This window comes from Macrobrachium nipponense, chromosome 17 (assembly GCF_015104395.2).
Source record: "Macrobrachium nipponense isolate FS-2020 chromosome 17, ASM1510439v2, whole genome shotgun sequence".
Taxonomy (NCBI): domain Eukaryota; kingdom Metazoa; phylum Arthropoda; class Malacostraca; order Decapoda; family Palaemonidae; genus Macrobrachium; species Macrobrachium nipponense.
In genome coordinates this window covers 51,757,543-51,775,214 of record NC_087210.1, presented here as the reverse complement: position 1 = coordinate 51,775,214, position 17,672 = coordinate 51,757,543, and the positions used below count along the sequence as shown (strand labels likewise).

Sequence of the window (17,672 nt, the reverse complement as noted above, 5' to 3'; positions counted from 1 at the left end):
ATATATGTAAAAATTAAGTTAATTTTAAGAAATATTATTAGCATTAAGTTTAATTTAAGTAATATTTCTAATTTTGTATCATTGTGTATATGTATATTTATTAGCAATTATATTCCTTCTTTTTATGTTATCTTTTATTTGAGACCCTTTTTTGTTTAGTTGAATTTTCTTTACAATCTTGTGCTATTTCTCTGGTACGATTTCGCGCAGCGACACGAGCTGAGCCCAGAAAAGGGATTTTGACGTAAGGAAAAATCTATTTCTGGGCGATTGGCCTCGTGTCGCCAGCGAAATCCCGCCCTACCCATCCATCGCTCAAGATTGTCTGCTAACTTCAGGATGGCCACCAGAGGCGCAGCAGTCGGCAGCATGGGATGGAGTAGTAGTAGTTGCTGCCCACTCTGTGGGTTCGGCTCCCCTCTTGTGGGGATTTTGTAGTGGGAGATTTCTATTGGCAAGCGGCTCGTGGTAGTGGTCTCACTCGCCATAGTGTTCATACCGACACCCTCTTGGAGGGTGAGCGAGTCAGTTGTACTGACCTTTTTCTTTATTTATTTATTCTCTGGTATGTGTTAGTACATTTACCCTAGAAATAATAGATTAAAGGATATTTCGCTGGCGACACGAGCCAATCGCCCAGATAGATTTTTCCTTACGTCAAAATCCCTTTTTTGATAATGGTTGTAACCTTTACTGAATATGTTTTGTAAACTGAGGTGGATTTTTGTATTCATTTAGTATTAATAGTATAGTATGTACATTTTTAAAAAAATATTTACTCTTGTAATTAGCAGAGGTAGCATTTGTTAAAAACATCAATACTAGTCTTAAATACTACTATTTTGCCTTTATTTGGTGATTGTTAAGAAATTTGTTTTTGTTTTTTAGAGAAATTGTAAGGGCCTGATTTTTAATTCACATTGATTTTCAGTATTACGCAGGGCCTGAGTGAAAATCGTACCTCCTTAACAGTTACAGCAGTTCAGCATAGTAAAGTCACAGCAGTACTAAGTGCTGAACATCGTGAGAAGAAGGCTCGTTGTGTGATTCCAGCTTTAGAAGGTTTGTTTTTGTTTACGTTGTAGATTAATTATTACGTATATATGTTTTCCTGTAGTATATAGTTGGCCCTCAATGTACGTACATGTTGCATACTTATATTTACACAGCATATTATGTACTTGGAAGTCAAATGCTGTATATTACCATCAGCTGTACCTGATTGTTTATGAGGCTTGAATACATATTAGGGACTCTGACTTTGAACTGGTGTACTCTCAGGACAATTTGGGAGTTTTTAACCATAACTTACCTCTGGTTTTAGAATAGGGTCACCAGTTGAGCCATAAAGGTTGGGAAGTAATCTTTCTCAGGATGTAGCAAGGAATAGAGTTGACAAATTTAGCTAAAAGCTTATTATTAACTAATGCTCTGATGGCAATTTCATTACCATATATGGTTATTACCTTACCTTCAGGTGCAGACTTTGTGTCTGGTAGCAACTAAAAAATAATGGAAATTGCTCAGCAGACTTTCCCATAGAAGTCTAATTATTGCCATAAAGGTAGGAGACGGCTTAATGCTGGATGAGGGTTATTTCTTTTCATAGCAATAAACTAGTCAAAATCAAAAGAACTAATTAAGGAGCATATTCAACTTGAAGTTCCCCTCTGCAATGAATGACGAGACAGTTATTTTTGTCATACTTATTAGACTAATGAAGAGTCACAGTCACAGCCAGTAATAATAAACAAGTGTTTAAGAGTGGTCTATGGTGTGCACATCAACAGATTACATGAGATAATTGTGTGATGAGTCATTTCGTGCATGTATCTCAGAAGAGTCATTATATAACATCAAAGGTAAACCAGCTGGATTTGTGCGCGCAGCCATAAGGGAAGTGCCTGTCAGTCATTGCAAGTGAAAAAATATTCTGTGAGAGGACAAGATGACTTCATGATATTGGTCAAATAGACTTAAAATTGCTTACTACATTTTTGATTTTGGGAAGATGAAAAAATGCAGGGTCATTTACCCCACTACTGACTTCGCCAGAGCAAGGAATGGCTTAAGTTGATGGCCACAAACAGAGGAAAGTGTATTGGAATATTGATTAAAAGTAATGGGGAAAGTTCTTAGATCAGAAGTAATAACTGGTGCACATCAAGAGCTAGGCAAAGTACCTACATACCCTACAACTTACTCAAAGGGATTCCCAGACAGGCTCCTAATTAGTACTTGAATCACCCAAACGCTATTATAGAAATACTTCATTGATCCAGGGTCTCTTTAGAGAGAGAATGAATACCTATGCACAGAACCAATTCTAGTCTGTCTGCATAGTGATAACAAGGCTTACTCTGTCAATGATAGTAGAGAAACAGGTAACAGGACTGTTAAACTATATTTGATGGGAATAGTACAAATTCCTGCATATTGCAATACACTCCCTGAACACCTGAATTAGCCCTGGTCACTGACCAGCCCGAACTAAATCCTCACATATTTACCCACTAAGTGGGTAATTTTAACTGTCAGCCTTACCAACACTGCAGGTAAAATCTAGTCAAATGAGTTACCTTTGTTACCGTTGGCAACGCTGCTGCAAATACCGGCCACCAGAGGCTTGTCCCCTCAATTGATATTCGTTCGCGTGGTGAGCCGGACGTGGTCCTGCTCCCAGCGAACTTTTGGTCATGTAGTCCGACCCTCAGTGTTTACCGAGGCCTTGATTAGGTTTTGATATCCTTGCCTTTCGTTTACAACGTCTTTTCCGATTTTTCCTGATTTGGATCGTATTTCGATTGTTTTTGGAACTTCTCTGTTATTGTCGGGAGATGGTCGAGCCTCGCCAACAAATCCTTACTTCAATCTCTGCTTCATCAGCCTTGCCTCCAACAGTTGCGGGTTGAGATGTCGGCATACTTCATTCCTGTGCTAGTGCAACAAAGAATGAGTACCCTCAAATGACAGACTTTCCTTTTGTTCTAGCTGTAGGGAAGTGTAATGTATGTCATACAGAGGTGTATAGAATGTAAGGATTAGTTTATTAAATCACTTAGGACTACCAAGAGTATATAGAAGATAGCGGCAAAATCGCGAGAGTTAAGCCAAGAAGAGCTACAGTAGGAACGGTTCAGAATTGGAGGATAGAAAATTCCTAAATTGTTTGCTATTTCATGACAAAGCTAATTGAAGTAAAGATAGCAGCAGTAGCGTAGGTTACACTAATCGTTCTCTTTCAGCTCCCCAGCCTGTTCCAGAACCAGCCCTAACGGGTGCCGGGGGTTATGGAGAACCGCAAGCACAGAGTGTAGGATCTGCCGGCCCCCCCGGTGCAGAGCAGGCAGTGTTAAGCAGTAGATTCCCCCTTGAGTGTAAGTTCTAAGGTTAATGTAAAGTTAGGCCAGGGACAGATAAGTATTGTTTGGGAAGAGAATAGCAGGTTTGGTTCTCTAGGGCTGGACTCCCTTGTAGTGTCTAGTGTAAAGGCTCGTCTTTAGAACCATCCTTGGTTTTATTTCCCGCTTCGAGTTCTTTGCAACAGAAGCTTCTAGTCTGTGGTTCATCATTTGGATGTGGTTTCTGGTTTGGTTCAAAAGTTTTGCATAGCGCACCGTCGTCTTTGAAAGTACCTCATTCTGTCTGTGGGTAAATTTGGTTCGTCTTGCGGTAGTGGCAATCCTGGTGTTCAGGTCTATTTCACTATTCGTATACGGCACGGTAATTATTATATCAGTTAATCTCTAGACAATGCATATTGTCTTTTGATAATTCAGTACAAGAGAAACCGCATAAAATTAACACAGTAGTCCAGCCTAAAGTATCCTCTATACTACATAGCTGTATAGTAATTACAAGTATTGGCCAATCCTGGAGATAAATGCATTCTGACATGATGATTCGCTACCAGAGTAATTGAACACGAAACGAGAATCAAATCGTATAATATTCGGTACAAGAATGTAATTGAACGAGAACGAGAATCAGATTCGATTGGACTTCAGCATTGTTGGACTGTGTAGCCTTGCCAGCTGCATAATCCAATATTGTATGTATCCTCATATTATCGTATTGTCAATACGGTAGATCTATATTACTATTCCGCAGCGGCCTAGACTATGACAAGTGTGGTTTTTCTTTGCAGTTTTACCTCCTGAACAAGAATTTTAAGTGATATTTATTCGGACGACTGTAATTAATCCCCAGGGCTCGTACTAAACATGGCGAAATACATTTTATGCCCCAATTCCTGGTGGCTTTTCTGGGCTCAGCTCGTGTCGGCCTATGAAAGATCCTTAATATCATTCTTTCTAGGTAAAATTAGCCTAAAATTACCAGAGAAAAACAAAATTAAGAAAATGTCAGTAAAACTGACTCGCTCACTCTTAAAAAGAAGTGTCGGTATGATAATAGGGGCAAGTGTGGAACACTACCACGAGACAAACACCAATTAGAACTTCCTATCAGAATCCCCCCAAGAGAGAGCTGATACCAACGGGCGATGCAGCCTCTACTACTACTACTAGAGGACGCCACGGACAGCAGCGCCCCTAGCGGACATCCTTAATTTTTAGCACCTAGCGACAAGTCGCCATTTTTCTTGTACTGTGCTTTTTCGGGATTTATCCTTATAATCTACGATGGAACGCTCTGCAATTGCCACGGCTAAGTTAAGTAACTCATAAGTAATATTTTACCACAATTTTATCTTCCGGGTACCAGTATTTTCCTCTTAATAGGTCATATACGGTTCCCCGGTTGTCTCGTGGCGGCCATGCTGCCTCGTAAGAATTCCCGGTCCTCCATACTGGGACTTCTTATACTTATGGGCTTACTTTATCACGTTCATTGTTTTACATCGAGTTTTAGCTAGTTTAGCCCTCCTACCATTCTCTTAGCTTGGTATTTAGGGCTATTATTATTTTTATTCCGGCCCAGCATCCCGGCTCTTGCTCTACATCGGCTATCGCTGGCTCCGAGTAGGCTTCTGTTTCTTGGAACAGTCTGCCTCCTCCTGGGCTTCTTTCTCTTTTACTAAAAGTGTCTCTTCCATTTTTTCGATGTATATATTTATTTTATTTAGGGTGTTAGGCTAGCCTAGGTGCTTGTTCCTTGTATTGGTACAGCTTGGTTCACGTGGCCCTCTCACGGTTGTGTTGCTCGCGGCCTAGGCCACTTGCGGTCACGTGTTCCATCGCACCTTACCCTGCCCCTGCCCTCCCTTTGTTTCTGGTATAGGGAGGTAGCTGGGGGACCCCTTGGTTGTCATGACAACCTCAGTCGCCTTCTCTCACTCCTACTCGGAGGTGGCCAGGGGTTCCTCCCAGCGGGGGGTATAGGGCGACCACTCATGAGGTACCGGGTCTCCATGCGGGTAGCCGGTGAGGCGGGGAGGAGTAGGCCATCCCTCCCCCCTCTCTCGCTCCCGCCGTGTTACGCCGAGACCTTCCTCCCCCCCTCCCCAGTTGCTCAGCCACCTCCCTTGCTATACGAAAGGAGCCTTCCGTCGCAGCCGGGGCACCTTTGGTTATAGGCTACTGGCTCCGCTAGCGGGCGGGGTGGGCACTACTAGTGGTCGGTTGCTTGCCTACTATATCCTTATATCTCTCCCCCGCTACCGGAAGGGAGCTTACTTCTTACCTACGCACTCTTCTAGTAGACGGGCGGAGAGAGGTTGTTTTATTATTATTAATTTAAGGATATACCCTAATTGTACAATATTTTACAATGAATTGTGTAATATTATTATTTTTATCTACCATCCCCGCTATTTTCCGTCGTGGTTTCCAATTACCACCACTCCTGGTTGGTTTCCTTTTGTGTCTCCGCCATCAGCGGAGCCATAGCCTAGGATACCAACCTGGTTTACCACACTATTTTGGCGGGGCTCTGGTTTAATCTAAACTTTAATCGCTCCGGCACCAGCGGAGCATCTGTTAGACTGTAAGTGTTTACTTCGGTACTCATGTACTTTTCCACTTACAGGCTACCAACTGCCAGGTCCCAGCGTGTAACGCGACGCTGTTCGACCCCTGTGGACATGATGAGTGTAGGTCTCACGCCCCCTGTGCCACGTCGTTCAACGAGACGATCGTCTGGCATCCTGAAGCCTGCGCCATCTGCTACGACCTGGTCGGTCAGCTGGGAGATGGGGTAAGTCCATTATAGGCTTACTTTATCATTTTACTAACAACTTTTAGTCGTAAGTTTGTTAACCCCGTTCCACCATTGGCAGCTAATCTCGCCTTTCTTTCAGGCTACCGGTGTGAGGGAAGTCGCCCTCGCCACCCTGAAAGCGGTGGGTGGGCGCTTCGGGAAGAACGCCGCCAAAGGCCAGCCCTACATTCTGGATAAGAAGCTGGCCGTCCAGATCTTCCCCGCGGGCAAGTCGACGGGCTTACGTTGACCCCTTGTCCGCTGCCCCACCGATAGCCTCCATCCAGCAAGACCTCCAGCAATCCTTTGGGGGTCGTAGCCTCCCAGGAGTCGGTCCCGGACGTCGCTGCCCTGGACCTTAACCTTGAACCTATGGCGGTAGGGGTGGAGGATTTTTTGTTGGTTTGAGGTAGGTGTGTCGAGCGCCCAAGGTCCTTTCCTTGGGTGCTTCTGGATCTTCTCCTGTCCTTTCTTCTAGCGCTTCATTCCAAGGCTTTGTGGGATCTGAGATCCTACTCGCTCTCCCGCTCTCTCTGTACCCCCAAAGGAGAAGGGGAAGAGAGAACCGAAGACTCCTAGCCAAGACGACTTCTAGGAAGTCGTCTTCGTCTTCTTCGGCTAAGAAGTCGTCGACTTCCTACGCGATGCGGTGAAAGCAAAGCCGAGCTCTTCTCACCCAAAGAGCTCCAGAAGCAAGGCTTCGAAGGAGAAGGCTCGCGCTCGCCCGCCGAGTCACTGCCTTCTCCCGCCTCCACTGCTTCCACTCCGGCTACGCCGGTAGGGGTAGCAGGCACTAGCACCTTTGATCCCTCTGCTTTCTCAGCAGGGGTGATGGAACAGGTGGGCGTGCTGGTAGGCTCGCAAATCTCCGCACTGGGGACACGATTCGAGCAGATGTTTGCCACAGTTGTCAAACACTCTGTCTCAATCGGCCAATCAATCCAGGATCTCTCTAACAGAATGAGAGAAAATGAGGACCGAGTAGCTGGGCTATCTCAGGTTCCTCCCCAGTCTCCCCAGCGTCAAGCACGGGGATTCTTCACTCCCGCCATATTGACTCTTTGCCAGCTTTCTCTATGGAGAAACCCATGGAGAGTAGCTGCCTACGCTCCGTTCAAAGATGGAATGATCTCTATCTTCGGAGTGTGGAACTCGAAGGATTGAGGACTTCGAGTTTTACCCTCCGGGTCCGGTCTGACGCAGCCTTTCATCGGTTTATGCTAGGCTGACGCCAACGGCTCTGACGAGGGAAGACAAGATCTCTAAGGAGTTCGGTCCTATATAGTAGAGATCACGCTCAGCGGGAATGGGTTTCACTGCCTTGAGGACTGGGAGTGTACGAACACCAAACTCCAGGCCTACAAGAGTCCCTTCACTATTTTCGCGACGGAAGAGAGGTCTCTCTTCCGTTCGCCACGAAATTAGTGGAGAAGTCCCTTCAGGCAGTCCTCAAGGATGAGCCCATACCCACAGTTGAGGGAGGCGGAGTCTACTTCTCCGCTCTTCCCTGCCTTCGGAGAATTGTGGGAGAACTTGCCAGCTACGTTCACGCTGGTAAGCTCAAACCGGACTGCGCCATGGACCAGTTCGGCGAGAAACTACCAAGGCTGCCGGATTCCCTAATCCAGGCAGAGTTTGATGCGCGAACTAGGTTTGGCAGGTCCCTCAATTCCCTTATAATCACGGAAATGGCTGCCCTCTCTTATGCTACGGAACCGCTGTTCAAGATTCTGGCGAAATCTCAGTTCCAGACGGTTCTAACGGATGCTTTTGACTTCTTCCAGGCTAGGAGGAACTGCCGGAAGCATGTCTTACAAGAATGTACCATCAGGCATGAGCCTAATCGACTCTTGGCCGTTAGCATGTGGGGAGCGGATCTCTTCCCAGAGTCCGCGGTTAACGAGGTACACCACGAAGCTGCTAGACTCACCAGAGCCTTAGAGCTAGGTGGGGTATTTCCTCAAAGAGGAAACAGGAATCCGTTCCCACTGCTGGCAAGAAACCGAAGAAGGCTGGTAGAGGTTCCAGCCATATAAAAAACTCCAGCAACAGCAGCAATTTGTGCAGGCGGTCCCGTTTACCCAACAGGGACAACCTACCAGCTCAAAGCAGAACCAGCCTATCCCCTGTTGCCCCCCGCAATCTCAGCCATCACTTCCTACCGCTATACTCGCCGGCCTTCAACCCTGCATATGAGGCTCAAGGCTACACTCAGCGAGAGTAGGGCGAGCGGGGGTTACTTTCGTCATGCGTGGCGCAGGAAGGGGTAACGAGGAGCAGACAGTTCAGAGGAGGGCGTGGTGGCCAACCCGCCCATCAACAATGAGGCCTCCCCAGGTAGGAGGGAGGCTGTTCCTCTTCCGCCACAGGTGGGGGTTCAGCAATTGGCAGATAGCATAGTGTCCAAAGGAATTAGGCTGGAGTTTGGATCAAAGATCCTCCTCCAATCAAATCATTCCATCAGATACCGTCAAAGGAATTGACAGATTACGCGGAAGAACTCCTTCAGAAAGGAGCTATTGCGAGAGTCAAACATCTAAAATTTTCAAGGTCGCTTATTCAGCGTGCCAAAGAAAGGCTCAACAAAAAGAAGGGTAATCTTAGACTTGTCAGGCTAACTCTTTCATTCGTTGCGACAAGTTCAAGATGCATTCCCTCTCGCAAGTAAGGACCTTACTTCCGCGTGGAGCCGTCACATGCTCCATCGATCTTACAGACGCATACTATCATATCCCTATAGCCAGGCACTTCCGCCCATTCCTAGGATTCAGGCTAGGAAATCAAACATTCTCATTCAAAGTGATGCCCTTCGGTCTGAATGTAGCCCCCCAGGTATTCACAAAGATAGCAGAAGTGGTTGTACAACAATTGAGAGCTCAGGGAATCATGGTAGCAGCATACCTCGACGATTGGTTGATCTGGGCACCAACAGTCGAGGAATGTCTCAAAGCCACCAAAAGGTAGTTCACTTTCTGGAACATCTGGGGTTCCAGATAAACAAAACGAAATCCAGACTTATCCTGAATCTCGTTTTTCAGTGGCTAGGAATCCAATGGATTTGTCTTCCCACAATCTGTCAATTCCAGTAGTCAAACGGAAGGAAATAGCAAAATCTGTCAGGCAATTTCTCAAATGCAAACAAACGTCAAGAAGAAACCAGGAGAGAATCCTAGGGTCTCTTCAGTTTGCTTCGGTAACAGATATCCTTCTGAAAGCAAGGCTAAAAGATATAAATCGAATTTGGCGGTCAAAAGCAAACTCCAAATATCGAGACAAGTTTTGCAGTAATTCCACAGATCCTCCGCAACCAACTACGGCCTTGGTCAAAAGTAAAGAACTTAGCCAAGAAAGTACCCCTTCAATATCCCCTCCCAGTGTTAACCATTCACACGGATGCTCCCTGTCCGGGTGGGGGGGATACTCTCAGTTCAAACAGGTTCAGGGGACTTGGTCAGTTCAATTTCGCCAGCTCACATAAAACGTGTTGGAAGCAATGGCAGTATTTCTTACTCTGAAGAGACTGCTTCCCCCGAAGAAGTCTCATCTAAGGCTAGTTTTGGACAGTGCAGTGGTAGTTTCATTGCATCAACAGAGGAGGGTCCAATCCAAGCATGTGAATCATGTCCATGATAGCCATCTTTGCATTAGCAAACAAACACAAATGGCATCTGTCTGCCACTCACCTGGCAGGAGTAAGGAATGTGATAGCAGACGCCCTGTCCCGGTCAGTTCCTCTGGAATCAGAGTGGTCTCTGGACGTCGGGTCATTCCAGTGGGTAAGCCTGAGAGTCCCAGGTCTCCAAGTGGATCTCTTCGCCTCACAAGCGAACCACAAGCTCCCTTGCTATGTGGCCCCCAACCTGGACCCTCTCTGGCTTATGCCATGGACGCCCTGTCGTTGGATTGGAATCAGTGGAGGAGAATTTATGTTTTTCCTCCAGTGAATCTTCTCTTGAAAGTCCTAAGCAAACTAAGGTCTTTCAAAGGGATAGTAGCTCTGATTGCACCGGACTGGCCCCAAGAGCAACTGGTATCCTCTTCTTCTGGAATTGGGTCTCCGACCTCAACGGATCCCCAATCCCAAGCTATCACAATCAGTACAAATGAGGACTGTGTTCGCTTCCTCAGGAACTCTCCAGACTAACTTTAACTTTATGGACTTCATGAAGTTTGCGGCTAATAAAGATGCTGAATATTGATCCACAGAATATTCTCTTCCTAGAATCAGATAAGAGAGAGTCAACCATTAACAATATGACTCAGCTGTTAAAAAAGTAGCATCTTTCTTGAGAGAATCGAACACTACAACCATGACAGTTAATTTGGCTATATCCTTTTTCAAGATCCTTGTTTTGAAAAAGGTTTAGCAGCTAGCACGATTACCACTCATAAATCGGCTTTGAAGAAAATCTTTCAAGTAGGTTTTCAGATAGATCTGACTGAATCTTATTTCACATCTATCCCTAAAGCCTGTGCTAGACTTAGACCTTCTCAGAGGCCTACTACAGTTTCATGGTTCTTAAATGATGTCCTCAAACTAGCTTCAGATACTGACAACTCATCTTGTACATTCATAATGCTCCTGAGGAAGACATTATTCTTATTAAGCCTAGCCTCAGGAGCTAGAATTTCAGAACTGTCGGCTCTATCCATGGGATGCGGGTCATGTGGAATTCCTCCCATCAGGAGAAGTTCTACTTGCTCCGGATCGTAGCTTTTAGCCAAAAATGAGGATCCTCTTGCAAGGTGGGCTCCTTGGAAGGTTATCCCACTTCCACAGGATCCTTCTCTCTGCCCAGTATCAACTCTTAGAGCCTTTCTATCATCGTACTTCTTCAAGATCCTCAGGTGCTCTCTTCATGAGAGAAAAAGGTGGTACTTTGTCAGTGAAAGGCATTAGACAGCAAATCCTTTACTTCATTAAACAAGCCAACCCTGAGTCATTCCCAAAAGCACATGATATCAGGGGAGTAGCCACCTCAATTAATTATTTTCAGCATATGAACTTTGAGGATCTTAGAAAGTATACTGGATGGAAATCCCGACAGTCTTTAAACGGCATTATCTAAAGTCCTTGGAATCTTTAAAGTTTTCAGCAGTAGCAGCGGGAAACATAAGTTTCCCCGTGATACTGTATAGTAGTTGTAGTATAGATCCAGGTCTCCTTTCTACCTACATCAGCTAACATGCCTCACCCTATCGCCAGGCTACTCAAATATCATAGCCTTAGCCGTTGAATCATATAGTGGATTGTCCCTTATTTTTTTGCTAGGGACATCCACACTTGTACTGATAATGTACTTCAGTGTACCTACCCTTATTTTTATGCTAGGGTAGGACACAATATGTTTGTATATATTCACCATTTTTGTATTTATGATGAACTTCAGTGTACCTACCCTTATTTTTTTTATGCTAGATAGGACACAATGTGTTTGTATATATTTTGCAATACTTGTATTAATGATGGATTTCAGTGTACCTACCCTTATTTTTATGCTAGGGTAGGACACATGAGTTTGTATATTTTGTAATTTTGTTAAGTAAATCTCCCCTTTTTTCTTTATATTACATGCAGCACTGTAATTTACTGTAATTACCATTTAAGTACTTTAAGATTACTAACGTCCTATTATTTTAACTGTTTAGTATAAGTTTAGTTTTAAAGTGCTTAGTTTGTATGCTGTAATTGATTTACTTATATTATATCCATCATTTTACACTGTTTTTCATTGTTCCTTTTTTCCCATCTTGTCTGTTTCTCTGGTACTCTTTCATAGGCCGACACGAGCTGAGCCCAGAAAAGGGATTTTGACGAAGGAAAAATCTATTTCTGGGTGATTGGCTCGTGTCGCCCTATGAAACCCCCCCTTTTTATAGTTTGTTTTCCCCCCCTTGCAGGACAAGATGTATTTAGCTGTTTTAATTAAGGATGTCCGCTAGGGGCGCTGCTGTCCGTGGCGTCCTCTAGTAGTAGTAGTAGAGGCTGCATCGCCCGTTGGTATCAGCTCTCTCTTGGGGGGATTCTGATAGGAAGTTCTAATTGGTGTTTGTCTCGTGGTAGTGTTCCACACTCGCCCTATTATCATACCGACACTTCTTTTTAAGAGTGAGCGAGTCAGTTTTACTGACATTTTCTTAATTTTGTTTTTCTCTGGTAATTTTAGGCTAATTTTACCTAGAAAGAATGATATTAAGGATCTTTCATAGGGCGACACGAGCCAATCACCCAGAAATAGATTTTTCCTTCGTCAAAATCCCTTTTTTATTCGCGGGGACGAACGATGCGGAATGCTTATATAGAAATACCCCTTATTTAACTCATTCTTGGCTGAGGTAAATTGAGGAGGTATAGTTATTCCCAAAGCGCTTCTTGGCCCTGATTGGCTGGCTCGGTCTGACGTAACTAAGCGGTAAGGCAGTCTTTTAACTATGACATTTTAACATAGCTGATAATGGTATCTTGTATCATATAAATAAAAAATCATAAGAATTTGTGCATAGCTGATAATGGTATCTTGTATCATATAAATAAAAAATCATAAGAATTTGTGCATTCCATTACTTTCCAAGAATGTTCCTTCTGGTAACGGGATTTGGTAGTATGACGTTTTCATCAGCTTAGCAGACTTAATTTCCATCAGTAATTACATGATGCCTCATGTCAATTACAATTACGAATATAATTACCAGTTGCATCATCAAATTACATGTAAAATTTGATATGAGATAGTTTAAGATTTAAACTTAAATTACCTTGAAAATGTGTTATTGATTACTATTCAATGGAATTACAATTACAAGTTGCCATTAAGGCATAGCCCTACTTGGTGGGGGTTGGGGGGGAGACATGTCCCAGACAGGCAGAGATGCCGATTAGTCAATCCCTTCACTCCAGATGCGACCATCTCATTGGGTCTCAGTGAATGTTCTTGATCCTTGTTAGCATAAATCAATATCTGGATACTTACTTAAATTGGAACGAAGTCAGTGTTCGTCTCACGACATAATTTCAGTACAAATATGTCTTATTGCAACTACTCTTTTCCCCTCTGTTGATAGTTTGCATAATTTTTAGTGATTCAGTTAGTTTTCACTCCTCATCGGTATTACGAGCTTTACGTAATTAATCTTTGTCAGTGTGAAAAAAACAGTAATGAGCTCTTTCATGCTAGTAGTTTTCTTTTTACCATGACTGTGTTTTGAATTCACATAAAGCTTGGAGAATTTTATTCATGTTGCCGAAGCTCGTAATATGTATTACCTTACCAGCTTCAGCTACATTTATAACATAAATACTGTAAGTGTTTACTGTCATACGTGGTTTGAATACAATAACGGATGTTGCTGGGATTCCATCGTATTAGCAAACAAAGTGTCTCATTCGGTTGTTCATGGCTGTACGCAGTTATATACGTATATATCGTTAAGATAATACTTATTAACTTAGAAGATGGTGTAAAGTTATGGAGGTGAAGAAGTTAGACGATTGTAATTTGGTCTCTCTCTCTCTCTCTCTCTCTCTCTCTCTCTCTCTCTCTCTCTCTCTCTCTCTCTCTCTCTCTCTCTCTCTCTCTCTCCTGTTCCTTCCATTTACTTTCCTCCTTTCATATTCTCTTTTTTCATCTTACTTTCCACCATCTAACACTTGATTCATAGTGCAACAGAGAGGTTTTTCCTCCTGTTACACCCTTTACTGTCAATTTCTTTTACAGCGCTGAATGATCTCATAGTCCCAATACTTGGTGTTTGGCCAAAATTGGTTATTGAAACCACCTCGCTGCCTACGCTAGCTGCACGTGATAAATAGAAACTTATCTTCAAAATGTAGTAGTGCTGATTTTAATTACTAACCCCAACGTAAAATCGATTTATTGTAAGACGAATTACAGTAGCTTGAATACGTACTGTATTCATGATCACATCTTGAGGAATTTTTCCTGAGTTTTTAATGATATTTGCCAAGGTTATCATGGGGAACAGAGTCTGTCTAGTTTCTTTCTTTCCCAATTTCTCCTAAAACTTATCATGTCTTTACACAGTCTTTATTTGGTTATTCTTCGGAGATCGCTTCGGGGTCGTCTCTCTTTCATCTTACACACCAGAGCAAACAGTTTTTTTCAGTTTCATCCTGAAGTTTGGGGATTTCAAAGACACTCTCTCTCTCTCTCTCTCTCTCTCTCTCTCTCTCTCTCTCTCTCTCTCTCTCTCTCTCTCTCTCTCTCTCTCTCTCTTTCTTTCTTCGGGGTTTAGGGAAGTAATTTTGGCTGGGCTGTATTCTTAGCACCTTCCACGGATCCCGTAGTTCTCAGGCTGCTGGTCTCGATGCTCAAAGGCGGTTTCGGAGTTTTCGCACTCCTTATTTCTATCCTCATGTATACTGGTTTTGAGACGTAATTGTCCGCCGTAGTTCTTGCGGGGTCTACGGAAGTCGGCGATTCGCCTTTGCCATCGTTGACTGTGTCAGTATAGTTTGTGTCCTCAGCCTCTCCTTTCATAGAGTAGCTGGTAATCTTCCTTCTTCAGTTCCCATTTTATGCTTTCAGGGTTGGAGACATATCGTGCCTACCGCGGTTATTGCTGGGGCTACGGCAGTTGTCAGTTTGCCTGTACCATCATTAGTAACATGTTGGTGTCCTCCTTTCGTTAGGGTAGCTAGTAATTTCCTTCTTCGGTTCCCATTGGTTCCGCAGTTTGTAGCACAAGTTGGTTTTCTCCACCCGCACAACGTCAGCATTTGGTGCTCTGGTGGTTACTCCGAGTGTGGCTTCTTCCTTGTTTCTCTCCTTCTTTCTCAGCCTTTTCCTAGGAATAGTTCCATTAATCCTTCTAGTTGTTCAGTTTGGGTTCGGCTTTGTTTCCTGGGTTTCAGGGAGTACTTCCTCCCCTCACTTGATCAATGTAGCTTCAGCTCCAGACTTCCGTCCTATTTACTATTGGTGTAACCGGTGTTAGTTGGATCGTGTTTTGCGACCTCTTCGCCTTTAGGGGCGTTGCTTGCCCATTGTAGTCGGCCAGGTGTCATGTCATAGTCACTGGCTGGTGCGGGGTTTTTGCAGATGAGAGAGACTGGCTCAAGGTTATGTCATTGTCTTGGTTAGTGTACGTTTGGTGCAACAGCGTTTTGTTTACTCGTAGAGCTGGTCTTGCATCGCCAATGTATATTCGGCTTAGGTGTAACGTTAACGTCACTGTGTAGTGAGGGTATGCGCAGTTGAGTGAGATTAGCTCAGAGTTATGTCATAGTATTTAGTCCTTACACGAATTGTGGAACTGGAGATGGGTGGCTCTTGTGAGGGGGTGGACAGCTGTCGGACAAGTGTTACGTCATCGTGCTATGGGGGGGGGGGAGTGTTTGCGGGATTGCGCAGTCAAATACGACTTGTTCAGGAATTTATCATCGTCTTATGTGGATGTTGTGAGAGTTGAGGGGTGTTTCTCAGAACCTGGACTGTTTTGCAACCTCTTCACTTGGGTTTCGATGGGGTTCGCATAGCAGACTAACCTTCAGCTGGCTGTACTATGTTCTTGTCAAGGAGAGGAGGCCTACTTCTTGTTATATCATCTGCCTCAGCACTTTCGGACATCCATAAGAGGGTTCTGTTGAGAGCGCCTCTTGCGCTCAGCAATGGTCTTTTAGGAACAAGTTGTCTCCTCGATTGTTAATTTCGCGTCGTTGTCGTCATACTGTGTCCGGTTCAAGCTCACTTTTTTTGTCACGTACCGAGGAACTTTTACCTCGTCCAAGAATCTTATGTGGTTTCCCCTAGGTGCCCACCTCGTTCCTTTTTCCAAAGTGCAGTCAGTTTCTTCTTGCGACTGGTTCTTCATCGCTTTCGGACCTTCCTATTTGGGGCTTTGTGTCCAAGGGCACAAAGTATTGCAGATGGATACCATTCGGCTTTCGGGAGGAATTTTTCGGTGTCTGCAATCGTGTAGGCAGTTATTTGAGAGTTGGTATTGATTTTTCACAACGCTCTACCTTAGGGTATTCAGTTTCTTCAGAGAAAGGTTACTCTCTGGGTCCTGTCATTGCAGTAACTTAGTTTTGTAGCAAGCTTGTTATCGTTAGGATGTTAGAAGTTTAGGTAGTCAGTGATAGTCCAAATGAACTCAAGTGTTTCTGTTGATCAAGCTTAGACTGAGTGTATTGTTCCTTTAGGCCCTTGAGGTTAGGCAGATCCCGATGGTCATGTTGGAATAACTACAACTTCATCAGCACAAGTCATCTGCGCTAGGGAGCAGCAGCGAGGTCCTGCAAACTCAACTTCGCCTCCATACATGAAAGGCTAGATAGCTACATGGGAGTTTCCTCCTCTCATCCTCCATACATGAAAGGCTAGGTAGCCACATGGGAGGTTCCTCCATACATGAGAGGCTAGACAGCCACATGGGAGGTTCACTGTTTCCCCTCCATACATGAGAGGCTAGATAGCCACATGGGAGGTTCATCGTTTCCCCTCCATACATGAGAGGTATAGAATACCACATGGGATGTTCTTCAGACTCAGGAGGTACCTTGGACTCGACACTGACAGTGAGGTACTTCCTCTGCAAGCATCTTCACCTACTGAGTTGGACGACCAGGTGAGGAGAGTTGTTTTACCTCAATGAATAAGAAGTATAGATTATCACATGGAAGGTACTTTGGACTCAGAAGGTACCTTAGACTCAACACTGACATTGAGGTACTTTCTTTGCAAACATACTCACCTACCAAGTTAGATAATTAGGTGAGGATACATATAATTATACATGGTGGGTTGATTATGAGTTACCTGCGTATGCTCCATGGACAGGTTGGACTGAATTAGATTGATCCCACCTCCATAAAATTTTGTTAATTGGGCTAATTCAGGTGTTCAGGGAGTGTATTGCAATATGAAGTTTTCATAGTAAAACTAATATTGTAATACTTCCCTGAACACCTGAATGATTCCCACCCTCCTCCCCACTTCAATTTGATAGTGATAATTGAGGGGACAAGCCTCTGGTGGCCAGTATTTGCAGCAGTGTTGCCAACGGTAACATAGGTAACTCATTTGACTAGATTTTACCTGCAGTGTTGGTAATGCTGACGGGTAAAATTACCCACTTAGTGGGTAAATATGTGAGGATATGGTTCGGGCTGGTCAGTGACCAGGGCTAATTCAGGTGTTCAGGTAATTATTACAATACATATTAGTTTGTTCCGATATGTAATACAAACCATCAGTCCTCCTTTAACAATAGGAATGTAACTTAGCGGCAGCTGGAGCCGGTCGTAAGCTTCGAACAAGGGGATTCGGTAGTTAACTGCTTGTCCGACAGTCAGCGGTCTGCGCGACTGAGAGGTGAAGAGTCACTTTGCTTTCGGCTACGCTGGCTGATAGACGTGTTGTTCACCGCTCTGCCCGCTTTCGTCGTATGCTTGGATTACTCCTTCATTTTGTGAAGATATTACTTTCCCTTTTACTAGTGTGCTTGTGTGAAAATAACGTGACTACCTGATTATTTTTTGTATTTTGTGTATT

The 17,672-nt window shown here is 44.0% G+C and overlaps 1 protein-coding gene across 3 annotated transcripts in view; it reads left to right on the top strand.

Annotated features, from left to right (window-relative positions):
* LOC135196218 (N6-adenosine-methyltransferase subunit METTL3-like) overlaps positions 1 to 17,672 on the top strand; it is a 319,120-nt gene that overhangs the window by 98,417 nt on the left and 203,031 nt on the right. For all 3 annotated transcript variants that reach the window (XR_010310348.1, XM_064222859.1, XM_064222858.1), the window contains exon 3: positions 932 to 1,062. Coding sequence is in view for 2 of the 3 variants with exons in the window: in XM_064222859.1 (XP_064078929.1) it covers positions 932 to 1,062 (131 nt within the window). In the remaining variant the exon portion in view is untranslated. The remainder of the gene's footprint in view (positions 1 to 931; positions 1,063 to 17,672) is intronic.